The 14388-nt window shown below is 43.5% G+C and overlaps 1 protein-coding gene and 1 long non-coding RNA gene across 2 annotated transcripts in view; both read left to right on the top strand.

The window, feature by feature from the left end:
* The first annotated feature begins 599 nt into the window (after positions 1 to 599).
* Positions 600 to 3127, top strand: LOC129408122 (uncharacterized). The gene is made up of 5 exons (XR_008631826.1): positions 600 to 780; positions 1541 to 1864; positions 1943 to 2212; positions 2292 to 2567; positions 2637 to 3127. It is a non-coding gene; the product is annotated as an uncharacterized LOC129408122 (long non-coding RNA).
* A 1219-nt stretch (positions 3128 to 4346) lies between these two features.
* The window catches only part of ssr1 (signal sequence receptor, alpha), a 10807-nt gene continuing 765 nt past the window's right edge, over positions 4347 to 14388 (top strand). The window contains exons 1-9 of the mRNA XM_055150993.1: positions 4347 to 4530; positions 6089 to 6246; positions 6327 to 6423; positions 6507 to 6610; positions 9275 to 9433; positions 9570 to 9646; positions 9720 to 9798; positions 10096 to 10189; positions 12697 to 14388. The exon at positions 12697 to 14388 is cut by the window's right edge and continues 765 nt beyond it. Of these exons, the coding sequence (XP_055006968.1) occupies positions 4461 to 4530; positions 6089 to 6246; positions 6327 to 6423; positions 6507 to 6610; positions 9275 to 9433; positions 9570 to 9646; positions 9720 to 9798; positions 10096 to 10189; positions 12697 to 12764 (906 nt within the window). The 5' untranslated portion in view covers positions 4347 to 4460 and the 3' untranslated portion in view covers positions 12765 to 14388. The remainder of the gene's footprint in view (positions 4531 to 6088; positions 6247 to 6326; positions 6424 to 6506; positions 6611 to 9274; positions 9434 to 9569; positions 9647 to 9719; positions 9799 to 10095; positions 10190 to 12696) is intronic.

Genomic DNA, 14388 nt, shown 5'->3' on the forward strand with positions numbered 1-14388 from the left:
GGCAATCGATTCTTTCAAATATCTGAAGTTCACAGGATCTTGGCTCGATCGTTCTCCACAACCACCAAGACTCTTCACTGTTCACCTCAAACCACCACGAGAGAATGAAACTTACAACGATACATATTTTGTAACTAATTTTGTATTTTAAGTGTATCTCTAAGTATGTTCTAATATGTTTATTTTCAGGGTGTAAAGTCACTAACAGTAAATATTTAAATCTGAACTGAACTGAGGCCGATGTAGATGTTTCAGTGTTTGATGTGTGTGACCATACCAGTTTGTCAAAGCCTGATCCCGTCACACACACACACACACACACATACATACACACATACACACACACTCTTTGTCTGCTATGGTGGTGTTTACATTTGTGTTGTGTTGTTCTGTTTTGCACTTATTGTATCGTCCTGTCTAATGTCTGTTGCATGTTTATGTTGCAAATGGAAAAAAAAAAACAAAAAAACAACCTTAACCCCAATAAAAACACATTTATCTGTGTTACATTATGAACTGCAGCGACAGCGCCCTCTGCTGGCGAACACAGGCATGACACTGATGATGTAGTTTTGTCCTGCCCTGAACTCCCCCATCAGCGGGACTGTGGAGGAGAGACACATTTTCAGATCTTTTCTTCTTTTTGGGCGTGTGGCTGAAGTCAACGACAGAGTGTGAAGTGTTTTTATGAAGAAAAGCAGGAAACTTCACCAAACATGCTGCAGTTTTATTTATTTCTCCTGATACTGATGTCTGTATTTACATGTTGTTTTTCAGAAGGTAAGTCCCACACATAAACTAAATCTGTGCGTCATTGTCCTGTTTTCTCTGTTCAGTCTGTTTGTGTTTGTGTCTCGTTAAAGTTCACGTGACTCTAGATTACAGGTGTTGTGTTTTCATGTGACTGTGGAGTAACGTTTGTAACTTTGTTCTACTTTAATATTTATGGAAATGAAACAGAAATGTCACTTCTTTCTCTGTGTGTGAATCATTAATAAGACTTCTGTAATGGTCCCTGCAGTCTCAGGTTTATCACATTATTGTAGTTTAACTCATTTATTTTTAAAGATGATGTTATTTTTCAGATAAAACTGTTAAAAAAGACAAAGGCTGCGTGTTTCAGATGATTAAAAAAAAACACGCTTAAAAAACACTTTCGGTTTCACTGTGGATCTGTGATGTTCTGGTTCCATCTAGTGGTGCACACAGGTACTAACCCCAGACATGAAAACACTTTGACTCACACTCGTTTGGTTTGAACATGTTCACTTCTCTTTAAATATGATGAAAGTGAAAGGTCCAACACAAACCCACAGAAGAATAATTATGATTTTAAATAATGAAACAGATTTAGATTCAACCTGAAGGACACGAAGAGCTGCACAAATGTATTTTGTTTGTGAATCCAAAACCTGCTCCAGGACCCAGAGACACTGAAGGGTCAAATGCAGAGGACATTTGCCTCACTGGGGTTTCTGAGTGTGTCTCTGAGCTGGTTCACTGCAGAAGGACTCTGAGCGTCTCATGTCTTCTCCCTCAGACGCTGCTGTCTCCTGTGTTCTTCTGGAGACCTGTGTTCTGCCCTGCAGCTTTGAGTCTGGACCAGACCCTCTGATCCACTGGACCAAAGAACCTCATGATCAAACTCCAGTTCATATTTACTATAAAGGTCAGAACCAGTTTCATATCCAGCACCAGAACATTAGAGGTCGGGCCTCTCTGTTTGTGGAGGAACTGTCCACAGGAAACGCATCACTGTGACTCTCAGGGGTCAAAGTTCAGGATGAAGGAAGCTACAGGTGTCAAGCCAATGCCATCGGCAGCCCCAACATCACAGACTCTTATGTGGATGTGTTTGTTTGTGGTAAATAATGAGTATTATTTTGATAATAACATATGTAAGAGTGTAAATGTGGTTTGACAGTGAAGCGTCTCTCTGTAGCTCCAGCTCCAGTGTCTCTGCAGCAGCAGGGGCAGGAGCTCCTCTGTAGATCTGAGGGAGTCTACCCCAAACCCTCAGTGTCCTGGAGCCCTCCCTCCTCTGCAGCTCTTACCACGGTGACCCCCTCAGAGGGCGGAGTGTGGTCTGTGCACAGCTCTGTGTCTCTGCCTCACAGCCCTCCACATCAATACAGCTGTAATGTGAGCAACAGCAGGGGCAGCTGGAGGAGCGCCACCTACAGGAGGAACAGACACATTGATTATCACACAGGTTTGTGTTTAGGATCAATTATAAAGAGTTCTGTCTTATTTTAATATTTTTACTTGATCCTTTTGTTTTGTTGTTTTAGATGTTTTAGATTTTGTGACAATCTCCTGCACTGAACCCTCTGCTCCAGTGAAGAGTCTCATTTGGAGGTTCAACCAGAGTCAGATCATTCTGAGTCTGGTCTGGACCAGAGTCGGTCTACACTGAGTCCTGGAGACAGTTTGTTGTTGGAGTCACAAAGTCCAACAGTCTGATCCTGAAGAATCTGACCAAAGAGCAGCTGGGCCTGTTCTCCTGTGAACTCAAGACTGAACAGGAGAACTTTATTATCCTCACTGAACTGAAGGACAAATAAAAGGTAAGTGTGAGCAGTGACTCCTGTTTTCATTTAAACACAGAGAATTCAAACACTCTTTTCTTTCTGCAGGAAAACCCTCAGATGTGTGGATAATTATAGTTGTTTCAACTGTATCCATGATTTGCTTGTTCACCACTCTTTTCGTCTGTTGGAAACGTCCCTGGGTGAGTAGATCTAGTATCAGATCCAGTTTGTTTGTGTTGTTCTGTCAGGACCAGAGCAGTTGAACCCTGGCGTTCTCTTTGAAAAGCATCTGGAGCCTCGTCACAGAAAATCACCTTCAAGTTTGTGAAGGACCAATCACAGTCATTTATCTGCAACATGTGAGCTGCTGTAAACGCAGGAACAAGCCTCCTCAGATATCTCTGTTTCATGGAGTGAGACTTTAGAACACCTTATTGTCTTATTAAGGCCTTATGAACCTGGTGTTCCTGTTTCTTTGTCTCCTGATGATCTGAAGCTCTGTCTGTGGCTCAGTTCTCTGTGTCATTTTTCAGACATTTTAAAATCACTTCAGTCTCATCCAACAAAAGCATCAAAACAAACGTTACACTTTTGTACAGCGGAGAGTGTGGATGGACTAGTTTCATTGGTCTGTCAGGAGTTGCTTTGATGGATGAGAAGAGCGTAAACAGTCCAGTCTTACATGTTCATGTTTTTGTGACCTGAGGAAGGCCACAGGAAGCAGCTGAAACATGTGAGGCAGGTGCACACACGGTTTAAAGCTGAAGACAGAATGAAGCTTTACCAAAGCTCATAACCCTGTAGCTCCGACTCAAAGAGCTTCTGAAAAACACGGGATTCTTGGATGAGTTTAAAGTTCAGATTTCAGTCTCTGATGTGAATGCTCCTGGACTCAGTCTTCACTTTTAAACAGAAACTGCATGTAGCGCCCACTCCGCCCACTGTGTGGCGCTATGTCTCTGTGGGCTCTTCTTATATGTTCCTGACACAAATCCAAACGTGATCTCACACTTTATGAAATGTGTGTCGCTCAGAGGCAGTGTCTGTGTGAAATGTGTTAAGAACAGATCCTTGTGTCTGTGGAACACAAACACTCACTCACACTTCTTCTCTTTACAGGAAAAAAGACAAGACTGCATGAAGTGGAGAAGGTATTTAAGGTATTTGAGTTGAACAGAATCTTTCTATTTTAAGATTTTTATAGCAAATGTTTCGCTGTCTCACGTCTCCTCTCGGTTTCATGTTATGTTTGATAAGATAAAATAATCCTTTATTGTCTCCCATGAGAGAAATTTGTCTTGGGACAGGGGGTAACATGCTTTATTAAAAAAACAGGACAACACAACACAAAGCAGCACATAAACAAACACCATAGAACAAAATAAATATGAGACCAAGTAGTAATGTGTGAGTGTTTTCTGTTTGTGCCTCTGTTTAATTCTGCTTTTTGGGCAAGTCGTTATTGCAGATGACCCTAACTCTAACCCTAAAAAAAACCCCAAAAAAACAAACACAAATCTGTACCTGAACAAGACTCATTTTAGCTCCTTGTCTTTATTAAATCTCATTGACCTACAGAATGTTGTGAGACTCAGCAGTATTGGGTTGAATATTTAAATAAAATAAATTATATACCTTTCTACCTACCTAACTCACTCACTCACTAACTCGGTAGATAATAATTGATTAAACCGTCTTCTAAATACCCAGATTTGTGTTTGATTCAGGACACAGCGCAGATGTGCTGTCGCGCTGCGTCCTGCAGGTGGCGCTGCGGAGGCGTCACGGCGCAAACTCCACAAAACAAAACTCCACAGAAGAACCCCGGAGACGGCTGCGTGTGCGCATGCGCGGCTGAACAGTGGCGGAAGTAGAGTTTGCTGCACGCTCAATGAAACGCGCCCAAAACGCTCCTGAAACGCGCTGAAAATGTGGAGGTTTGTGCCCAAACTGCTGCTGCTGGTGCTGCTGGTTTTCCCGGCGACGCTGCTGGTGCGAGGTGAGTCCTTCAGGCCGCTAAAGCCTCAGTCCGCGCGGCTCTGGAGGCGCTGTTAGCTGTTAGCCGTTAGCCGCGGGGACAGGCCGCTGCTCCGGCACGTGCCGCAGCGCGAGCCTCTTTATGTCTCTAAAAAAACGAACTTTAACCACAGAGAAAACAGTGTGAACCCGCCACACCTCACCCCAAACACCTCACCCCAAACCCGACCAAAAAAACCCCCGAAAAAACCTCCAAACCCCCCGAAAAAAACCCCGAGCCCCGCGGCGCGTTACACTGACGTGTCCTTAGCATTAGCATTAGCGGCTAAAGCTAAGATCCGCGTCTGAACTTGTCGCAAAACAACAGTTATTTCCATTTGTACCGCCTCCAAATCCAATTCTCAATTTCTCCACAATAAAGAAAATAAAAAAAAGATCTACATTTTTCATAATCAAATCAGATTGATGTTAAAACAGTGAGTCTGTTTGTGTTTAGATGCTCCTCATGTTTGTGCAGGGAGCGCCTTCAAACTGCACATTATTGTTTATTCTTGTTTATTATTCTTTATTCGTGTGTTTTCGTGTCGTGCATTTTGGGAGGATTTACGTCGTTGGTGATGAAAGTGAGATTAAGTGAAGCTAAAAATCATAACAACGTGACGTCAGAGTGACGTTTGAGTCCCGAGTTAAATCAAAGTTTTAAAGTCCAGGGGTTTTTAAAGTCCAGGGGTTTTAAAATAAAGATCTAAACCAAGAGCCACAAAATCCTTTTGACTCTAAAATGAGGAGAACACGGCAGATATACATATATAATATATGTATAGGTAGATGTAGAAATATGTATATATTTTTTACCTGTATGAGTCGTGTCATTTAGTCCAACAGAAGCTGAACCGCATCAGTGCAGAGTGAGCAGTTTTTATCATCATCATGTCATTAGTTTATGTAAATGAGCCATGTGGTTTTAAGTTTAGTTTCTGACACAAAACAAAAACAAATGTGACAAAGCTGCATTAAACACATTATTACTCAATGTTTATTGAAACAAATGAAAGTGGAGAACAGGAAATGTGTGAAGAGCAAATGTAGAGACGACCAATCACAGATCTTATTGTCTACATCATTTTGACATACAGAACACGCCCAGTACAACGTCACTGCAGAGTGTCAATATCAAGAGAAAGAACACGGTGCTGGCGGTGGTGTTGTGTGACATTGTGCGTCCGTGTGTGTTCGGTGGTGGGCGCTTTGTGACGCTGTGTGACATTGTGCGTCTGGCTGTGGCGTTGTGTGGCTTTGTGTGACGTTGTGCGTCTGTGTGCCTCCAGCGGTGGTGTTGTGTGACGTTGTGCGTCCGGCAGTGGTGTTGTGTGACGTTGTGCGTCCGGCAGTGGTGTTGTGTGACGTTGTGCGTCTGTGTGTGTCTGGAGATGGTGTTGTGTAACGTTGTGCGTCTGTGTGTGTCTGGAGATGGTGTTGTGTGACGTTGTGCGTCCGGCAGTGGTGTTGTGTGACGTTGTGCGTCTGTGTGTGTCTGGAGATGGTGTTGTGTGACATTGTGCGTCCGTGTGCTTCCTCAGAGCCGCTGGCGTCGGCTCAGGACCTGACGGAGGACGAGGAGGCCGAGGCTGTGGATGAAGACGTGGTCGATGACGTCGCCGATGACGTCACGGACGATGCGGTCGCGGACGAGGAAGACGACGAGGCAGAAGTGGAGGACGATGAGAACGCGGAACTGGTGAGGAAGAGCGGCCGAGGTCGGTCGGTCTCTGACGGGACGAATCCTGATCTGACGTTTGATTTGTTTTTGTTTTTCAGGCAGAAGATAAAGAGGACGAGGAGGAAGAGGCTTTGGTGGGAGAGATGAAGGCTTCTCCAAATGCAGACACCACCATCCTCTTCGTCAAAGGAGAAGGTGCTGGAGGACGGGAGGGCATCTGACACATTTGTTCTCCTCTTCCGCTGTTTTACTTGACACATTTTTTTTTTTTCCTTCAGATTTTCCCGCCAACGACATCGTGAAGTTTCTGCTCGGATTCACGAACAAAGGGACAGAAAACTTCATCGTGGAATCTCTAGACGCATCGTTCCGTTATCCTCAGGTGACCTCCTCCTACTTTCTCCTCTCCTCTCTTTTCTTTGTTTCTTTCTCTTTCACTCTCCTTTTTCTCCTCTCTTTCTTTTTCTCTCCTCAAATTTCACATTAAATCAAATTTATTTGTACAGTACATTTAAAATCGCCAAAGTTGATCAAAGTGCTGAACAGTGAAATAAAACGTAAAACAGACAAATCAAGGAGAATAATAATAAATATGTATATAATAATAATTAGTCACTAAAAGCTGCTGGTTCTTTTGGCTCCCAAGTGGCTGTTCAGATTGTTTTGTTGCAAGCAGGACTAAAGCACGTCTAAAGCAGGACTGAATCAGGACTGAACCGGGTCTGAACCAGGACTGAAAAAGGACTAAACCGGGACTTATTTATTTTATGCTAAACTACAGCCAAATATGCTCCTTTTTTTTATCCTATGTACACGCAAATTTCTCAAAGTTTCGTTTTTAGCCGCTGCCGCTGTCAAACCACGAGTCTGCACGCAGCGTGAAGAGAAAAAAAGTGAGAGAAAGAGAAAACACGACTCCCAGTAAGGATCAGGCTCCCGTCGTTCGCTTCAAAGAGTCGGTTCTAAGAGTCATTTCGTTCGCGACTGACCCATAACTAGTAAAGAAACAATCGCTATTAGCCTTTAGCTGTAAATACGTGCGCGCCGCGGTAATTAATTATATGCGCAAATGTCATAATTCACACGTCTATTCACAGCTCATTTACATATCAATGCTGGTCCAGTAACAAATATACGGCCAATGTAAACACTTTACAATAGACCAATAGAAAACAGTCTGTTTATGTGCTTGAGCTACAGCAGCTAACCCATAACAAATGACAAAAACTAGCTTCAGAGTCGACATATTTCCAACACTCACCGCTCACACAGGCTCCTCCTCACATCACAAATCTGCACTAATAAATGTCCTTTTAATCCAGACTCAAACCGATTGTCTGTAAAAAGAAAATAATCTCAGTGTTGCGCACGGCTGCCGGTGTAAACAAACACACGTGAATGACGCGACTCTGTGGTGTGTTCAGGAACAGTACGGACACACACAGACAAATGACTCCGTAGATAAATACTGATGCGGAGCCACATATGAGGACATTTATCTGTCTGTAAATTGGATTAAATGAACAGAATGTAGAGAGTCTAAGATTTTTAACGATGTATCACATGCCCACGTGAAATATCGGCCCCTATCAGCAAGCATATCGGCCGATATGCCTCCAGGTGCCCATATCAGCCGATAATATCGGCCAACCGATATATCGGTCGGGCTCTAATAATAATAACAGCAGGGGGCCACGTGTCTCTACATGACTCTGGGCAAATGTGTTGGAAAAAAGGAGCGTTTTGAGCGAGGATTTAAAGTGACTCCAGTGTTTGTGCAGCTCTAATGTACAAAGTGTTTGACAGTCATGGACCCACCACAGAGAAGGTCCTAACTCCTCGGCCTGGTCCTCGGCCTGGTCCTCGGCCTGGTCCTCGGCCTGGTCCTTGGGACAGCAGGAGGAGCAGGTCTGCAGAGCACAGACGTCTGGATGGGACATGAGGCTGGAGGAGTTCAAATAAATAGGGCCCATCTGATGCAAAATCAACTTTTCAGATCTTTCTACCTTCTCAGAGTGATGTGTGGGCCTTGTATTTGTTGCTGTAGTGGTTTTTAGATTGATTTGGTGTTTTTTTTAACAAATTGCAGAGTATTTCTTCCACCCTCCCACGTGACAACGAACTGAAGCTGCTACAACAATGACACAGCCTATGACACGTTTGACGTAGCAGAAAGTGCTTCACACCCGACCTGCTCCACCTCCACCCCCTCCACCCCACATCAGCTGACAGTTCCCACATGAACACTTAAACAAAAGCAACAGTTCACTGCAGTACACTGCAGTGAACACGATATAATAAGTTTATCGACTGGTGTTTATTAAAACTTTACCAATCAGTAATGTTAAGTTGATGTGGACTCGGTGCTTGAGCTTCGTGCTCCTCAAAGTCCTTGTCCGATTCCGGGTCCAACACATGCGGCTGAACGCGCTGTATCTCCATGATGAATAAAAGTTTATTCCTGCCTCTATCAGGGTCACGCCTGTCTCCCCCTCCCTCCCTGAGACGGCGGAGGAAGGGCGGCTCACACGTCGCCTACGTCACGTTTGGAGGGCGGAGCCTGTGCTTTCTCAGGACGGGCGGGGGGAGGAGCAATAGTCGGACTTTCATAGTTCCTGGTTTGTGACTGTGTTCAAGAAATCAGTAAAATTTCAGAACTATTGTGTCATGGATGTTCCAAAACCCAAACTGTGCAGAAGATATAACGTGAAGAGAATAATTTTACATCAGATGGACATTTAAGACTCAAACATGATCATTACAATTTTAAAATGGATTCTAAAATATCCAAGGAGCCAATGCAAGGATTTAAAAACAGGAGTGATGTGGTCCCTCCGCTTCTTTTCTCCTCTTTCTCTCTCCTCTCTGTCTCTTTCTCCCTCCTTCCTCTTCTTTCCTCTCTCCTTTTTCTTTCTTTCTCTCCTTCTTTTTCTTTCTCTCTCCTCTCCTCCTCTCTTCTCTCTCTCTCTTCTCGTCTGTTTTGTCTGTTTCAGGATTATCAGTTCTCTCCTCACGTTTCTCTCTCCGTTCTTCTCTTCTGTTTCAGGATTATCAGTTCTTCATTCAGAACTTCACGGCGCTCCAGTTGAACACGGTGGTTCCTCCGAGTCGTCAGGCCACGTTCGAGTATTCGTTCATCCCGGCCGAGCCCATGGGGGGGCGCCCTTTCGGTCTGGTGGTCAACCTCAACTACAAAGACGCCAACGTGAGTCTGTCGCTTTTACTCTGCTCGGACTTTACAGCCGACGTCACGAGCTTTTGTGTCGATGTTTTGCCACGAGTTTTAATGTCGATGTTTTGTCACAAACTTTAGTCTCAATGTTTTGTGTCGATGTTTTCAGGGAAACGTGTTCCAGGACGCCGTCTTTAACCAAACCGTCACCATCACTGAGAAGGAGGATGGACTGGACGGAGAGACGTGAGACTCGTATTTATTAGATGTTTGTTAGATGCTTGTGGATGTTTGTGAACGTGGTTCTGTGTTTCTGCAGGATCTTCATGTACGTGTTCCTGTCGGGGCTCGGGCTGCTCGTGGTCGTGGGTTTGCATCAGCTGCTCGAGTCCAGAAAGGTACAAACACTTGAACCTTCTACATGAACACGTCACAGCTGAGTCAGGTCTTCAGCTCAGAGCTTTTCTCTAACGATGGTCCTCATCACAAGAGAAGAAGAAGAACAGAGATCTGGACACAGATCTGAGTTTAGACTTTTGATGTTCACCAGAGTGACCTGAGTGTGACTGGAGGAGGCGCTACAGACTCATAAATGACACATGCCTGAGGGGTTGGGGGGTCGGGGGTGTATTGCTCTGTGTGGATATTCCGACTCTGTTGTTGTTACATGATTCTATTTTTTCCTCGTGTCTCAGCGTCGGCGTCCGGCGCCTAAAGTGGAAATGGGAACTTCAACTCACAACGACGTCGACCTGAGCTGGATCCCCCAAGAGACGCTCAACCAGATCAGTGAGTACGACTACACCTGTACTACACCCCCACACCGCCCCCTACAGTCACTACACCTGTACTACACCTGTACATCGCCCCCTACAGCAACTACACCTGTACTACACCAGATCAGGAGATGTTGTTGCTTTACCTTGAACGTTCCACAGTGTGACATTCATTTGTCTTATAATTCCACCTTCACCTTCTCGTCTCCATGAAGACGAGTCGGCTCTGTGGAGAGGAGACACAGACACAGACTGTTTCGGCCTGTGTGCATTTCCAGGTAGAGCATTAACATCTCCATGGAGACGAGCAGCAGGAAAGTGACACAGTGATCCTTTTTTCCCCTACAGATTTTTACATTTTAATGATTTTATTTTCACGCTCTTCGGCCGCGTCTTTGGAGAATTAAACTGAGTGAATCACTTTATGACCAGATCAAAACTCTCTCAGAACGAATAATAATCATAATATTATTATGATTATTATTATTAATAAAGTGTTAAAATCCTGTAAACAAGTTTTTAGCTGCGCTGTTTTTCTCTGCGTCTTGTGGTGCGTCCGATTTGTCCAGTTTGGTTTCTTGTGTCTCGGTCGATTTATTCACCAAACTCGTCCCACCACACAAACTTTATTTATAAACCACTGTAAAAAAAACCTCAAACGAAAAATGAACAAAAACACAAAACCCATAAAACAAACTGATCAACGACAAAAGAGAAATAAGTGGAGAGAAATCGCATCTTAACACATGTACAACCCCCCCCCAACGAGGCCTGTGTCTGTGTGTGTCTCTGTGTGTGTGTGTGTCTGTGTGTGTGTGTGTGTGTCTGTGTGTGTATGTCTCTGTGTGTGTCTCTGTGTTTCGTGTGTATGTTTTGTGTGTGTGTGTTCTATGTGTGTGTTGTGTGTTTTGTGTCTGTTTTGTGTGTTTGTGTGTGTCTGTGTGTCTGTGTGTGTTGTGTGTGTGCGTTTTGTCTGTGTGTGTGTGTTTTGTGTCTGTGTTGTGTGTGTTGTGTGTGTGTGTCTGTGTGTGTTGTGTGTGTCTGTTTTGTGTCTGTGTTTTGTGTGTGTGTCTGTGTGTGTTGTGTGTGTGTGTCTGTGTGTGTGTGTGTGTGTGTGTGTGTGTGTCTGTGTGTGTGTGTGTTTGCTGCCCTCTGGTGGTGACGTTTCTTTCTCTCTCTGTTCTTCTCACTCTTTTCTTCTGTTTTTCTTCTTCTTCTGCTGCGTCCACAGTGCAGAGTCGCAGAGGTGAGCCCCGCTTCACTTTCACTTTCACTTTCACCACAAAACTGAACAATCTCACAAACAACACGACAAATCTGAATTTAAACTCAACACTCGTCCGTTTCAGAACATGTTTGTAAAGTCTGAGGCCACAGAGCCGCAGGGAGGGAGGGAGGGCATCTGACACTTTGGTGGTTTGTGGGATTGTTCGGTGTTTTTCACGTGTGTGAAGTCGCCTCCATCGAACGCACAACTACACAACAACAGTGATGTCGGTCGTTTGTGTTTCGTTTGTGCCGTTTCAGTTTTGGAGACATAAATGATTCTTTTAAAAAGTCAAACTGGAGTCAACAGCTTCAGGAAACTTCAAAATAAAATCAAACCTCACAGGAGTCGGACGTTTGTGTTTCGTTTTTGCTGTGACTGTTTGTTTGTAAAATTATGATTTATCTTTTATATAACAACACCAGGAAGCACCAAATGAACATTTGTGGCCCAAATAAAAATTAAACATTTGGCCAAAAACCAAAACCGAACATCACATGCAGTGAATTTTTTCCTGTTTTTTAAATTTAGCGTAAATAAAATAAATGTTTACAGATGTTTTTAAAAGAAAGGAGAGAAACTCCTGGAGATATTTTGGTGTAACTTTCATTACAAACGCCAATTTTTTTCTCGCTCTCAGACACTTGAAAAAGTTTCCACCCTGTCGACTTTTTAAAGAAGACGTCAGATCCGTGACGACGTCACACGTCACAGTTCAGACTTTTACTCCACCGAAAACCCAGTGTGACTTTTAATTTTTTCAATATTCAGCTGAATATATTTGATTGTATTTACGGAGGCACTGAATCTTCTGCAGATTTTTCCACAACCTCAGAACCGAGTTTAGCAAAATAATAATTTTTATCATAAACTCTCACAAATAAAAAGAGCCACAGCACAAAACAAATAAATAAAAAACTAAATAAAACTGTTCACATCTGAAAAATCAAAATCACACAAACCAAACTTTACAAAACAAAACACAAACGAAACACAAACGTCCGACTCCTGTGAGGTTTGATTTTATTTTGAAGTTTCCTGAAGCTGTTGACTCCAGTTTGACCTTTTAAAAGAATCATTTGTGCCGTTTCAGTTTTGGAGACATAAACGACGCGCAGACGCAGACACAGTTTGGTTCAGTTTTGCATTTGATTCGGGCGACTTCACTGTTGTTTCCGTCTTTTGTTCAAATCTGAATCTTTTGTGACTTTCTCGTGTCTTTTTCTTCATTTCTTCTCGTCTTGTTTTTCCAGACAAAGCTTCTCCGAGACGATCACCGCGGAAACGAAACCAGAAGCGCTCGGCGGGCTCGGACGAGTGACTCCGCCCCCCCGTCGCCGAGGGCAACGCGGGCGCCGACCCCAGCGCTCCTCTTGAACTGTCGCCAGTGCCACGGTGAACGGGCGCCGCCGCCGCCGCGGGCACCGAGGACCGAGGCTCCCGCGCTTCAACCACGTCCAGTTTTTGAATGTTTCTGCATCGACTTCACTGTTTTGGTTCAAATTCTCTCCTGTGTAAGTTTCACTGTTGGTTTTTCTTTTTTTTTTTTTTTTTTTTTATAAGTAAAGTTTTATTTTGCAACATTTCTAATAAAAATGTCCCAGTGTCTCCAAACGTCTGTGGGGTTAAACAGCGGCTGCGCCACGTTTACAGATTCGTCTTTCCTTTTGATTGATTTGAAAACGGCTCAGTGTCTCCCCTCCGTTTGCTCCCCGCGCTGAGTCACTCCCCCTTCAGAGCGCCATCACAACACCACGATGCGACGAGCTGCACTTTCAAGTCGCCGTGTACAGTTTTGTATCATGTTTTTGTACATTTCTGGAGAATTGTCGTGCGGGAGCATGGGGGGGGCGTACGGAGAGATCACTAGATTACTCAAACATGCACTGGTGACTGTAAACCCTCCAAATTGAGCAGTTTTGCAGAATGCCCCGTCTTTAACCTCAGATGTAAACCCGACAGAACACTCCAGAACCTTTCAGATCAACCCGGACTTGAATCATTACTTTAATTTTACTCACGTGTAGTTTTATAAAGTTTTAGAGCATCAGATTAAACATTTGGGATCTTAAAAGTACAAATCGGTTGCGTTCACGTGACGTCCTCACGTGAACGTGAGGGTTCAGATCCTCAGGCAAAGTTTGCCGTTAAAATAAATACGAGAAGTTTGTGGAGCCGATCCCGAAAAAACAAGAGAGAGAAACATTTGTTTGAGCTTCTCTTCGTTTTTAAAGAAATCTCCAAACTTCTGATCCACAGAGTTCGAAAACATCTGAGATTATGACGTTCAGTTCCAGCTCGTGAACACTTTCCATTCAAACCCGAAGTGTGTTTACGTTTGTGCAGAAGTTAAATCGCTGAATCAGGATTTGTGTTTTGTAAAATAAATTAACGCTAGAAATGTACTTTTTTTTTTTGTTTTGTTCCTGTCATGTTTTTGTTTTTTTTCATTGGGCTGATTTGATGATTAAAATCTGATCCTCGGGTCAAATGGGACTTAAAGTGAAACTAAACACAGAAAATCTGCCCACAACTGCAGTTCAGAGCTGCGCAGTGCTGTGTGATGTCACGTAGTACACAGACTGACCTCATTTGCATTAAAATTACCAAAATAAATACGACTGAACACAAAATGAGGCTTAAAAAAAAACAAAAACAAAACCCAGACTGTTAAGTGGCAGAAAAGTGGATTTTGGTGTTTAGTTCGTCTTTAAACTCGTTGCAGTTTCATGTTTTGCTTTTAGATTTCTGCTCATTTTGAATAATTTTGTTATGAATTCATTGATTTTGTGCCTAATTGTTTTGGCTTTGTTTAGTTGTTTTTGAATGAACGGTCTGAAGCACTGGTGTAAATACGAGCGACGAAAAGCAAAAAACAAGGTTTAATTTATTAGAATCGACACTTCGCCAAACTCCCAGGAGAGGGCGCCGGTTACAGTCAGGGC

This window comes from Boleophthalmus pectinirostris, unplaced genomic scaffold, assembly GCF_026225935.1.
Source record: "Boleophthalmus pectinirostris isolate CB_2022bp ecotype Guang Dong unplaced genomic scaffold, ASM2622593v1 HiC_scaffold_15, whole genome shotgun sequence".
In the NCBI taxonomy this organism is placed as follows: Eukaryota; Metazoa; Chordata; class Actinopteri; order Gobiiformes; family Gobiidae; genus Boleophthalmus; species Boleophthalmus pectinirostris.